This window comes from Eimeria mitis, genomic scaffold (genome assembly GCF_000499745.2).
Source record: "Eimeria mitis Houghton genomic scaffold, Emh_scaff5578, whole genome shotgun sequence".
Taxonomy (NCBI): domain Eukaryota; phylum Apicomplexa; class Conoidasida; order Eucoccidiorida; family Eimeriidae; genus Eimeria; species Eimeria mitis.
Genome location: NW_013573848.1, coordinates 1,014 through 1,371, shown reverse-complemented (window position 1 = coordinate 1,371; position 358 = coordinate 1,014). Strand labels below are relative to the sequence as shown.

General features: G+C 41.1%; 1 protein-coding gene across 1 annotated transcript in view; it reads left to right on the top strand.

The window, feature by feature from the left end:
* Nucleotides 1-186: 186 nt before the first annotated feature.
* EMH_0082920 (uncharacterized protein) overlaps nt 187-358 on the top strand; it is a gene marked incomplete at both ends in the record, with an annotated part of 567 nt that continues 395 nt past the window's right edge. The window contains one exon of the mRNA XM_013500590.1: nt 187-358. Within this exon, the coding sequence (XP_013356044.1) occupies nt 187-358 (172 nt within the window).

The window sequence follows — 358 nt, the reverse complement described above, 5'->3', positions numbered from 1 at the left end:
TATTGCAACAAAAACAAAAAGGAAACAAAAAAACAAGCAAAGACAAAAAAACAAAAAAACAAAACGAAACTAAAAAAGAAAAAGGAGACAAAAAACAAAAAGGAGACAAAAAAACAAAAAAACATAAAAACAAAAAAAACAAAAAAACAAAAAAAACAAAAAAGAAGGCTCACCGTTGAATATCTGATGCAGCAAGTGCAGAGAAACGGGCCCTCCATATCTGCAGCAGCAGCAGCAACAGCAACAGCAGCAACAGCGCATGCAGCAACAGCAGCAGCAGCAGCAACGCATGCATCAGCAGCAACAGCGCATGCATCAGCAGCGGAGGGAGAGCAGCAGGAGCAGCAGGGAAGCAGCG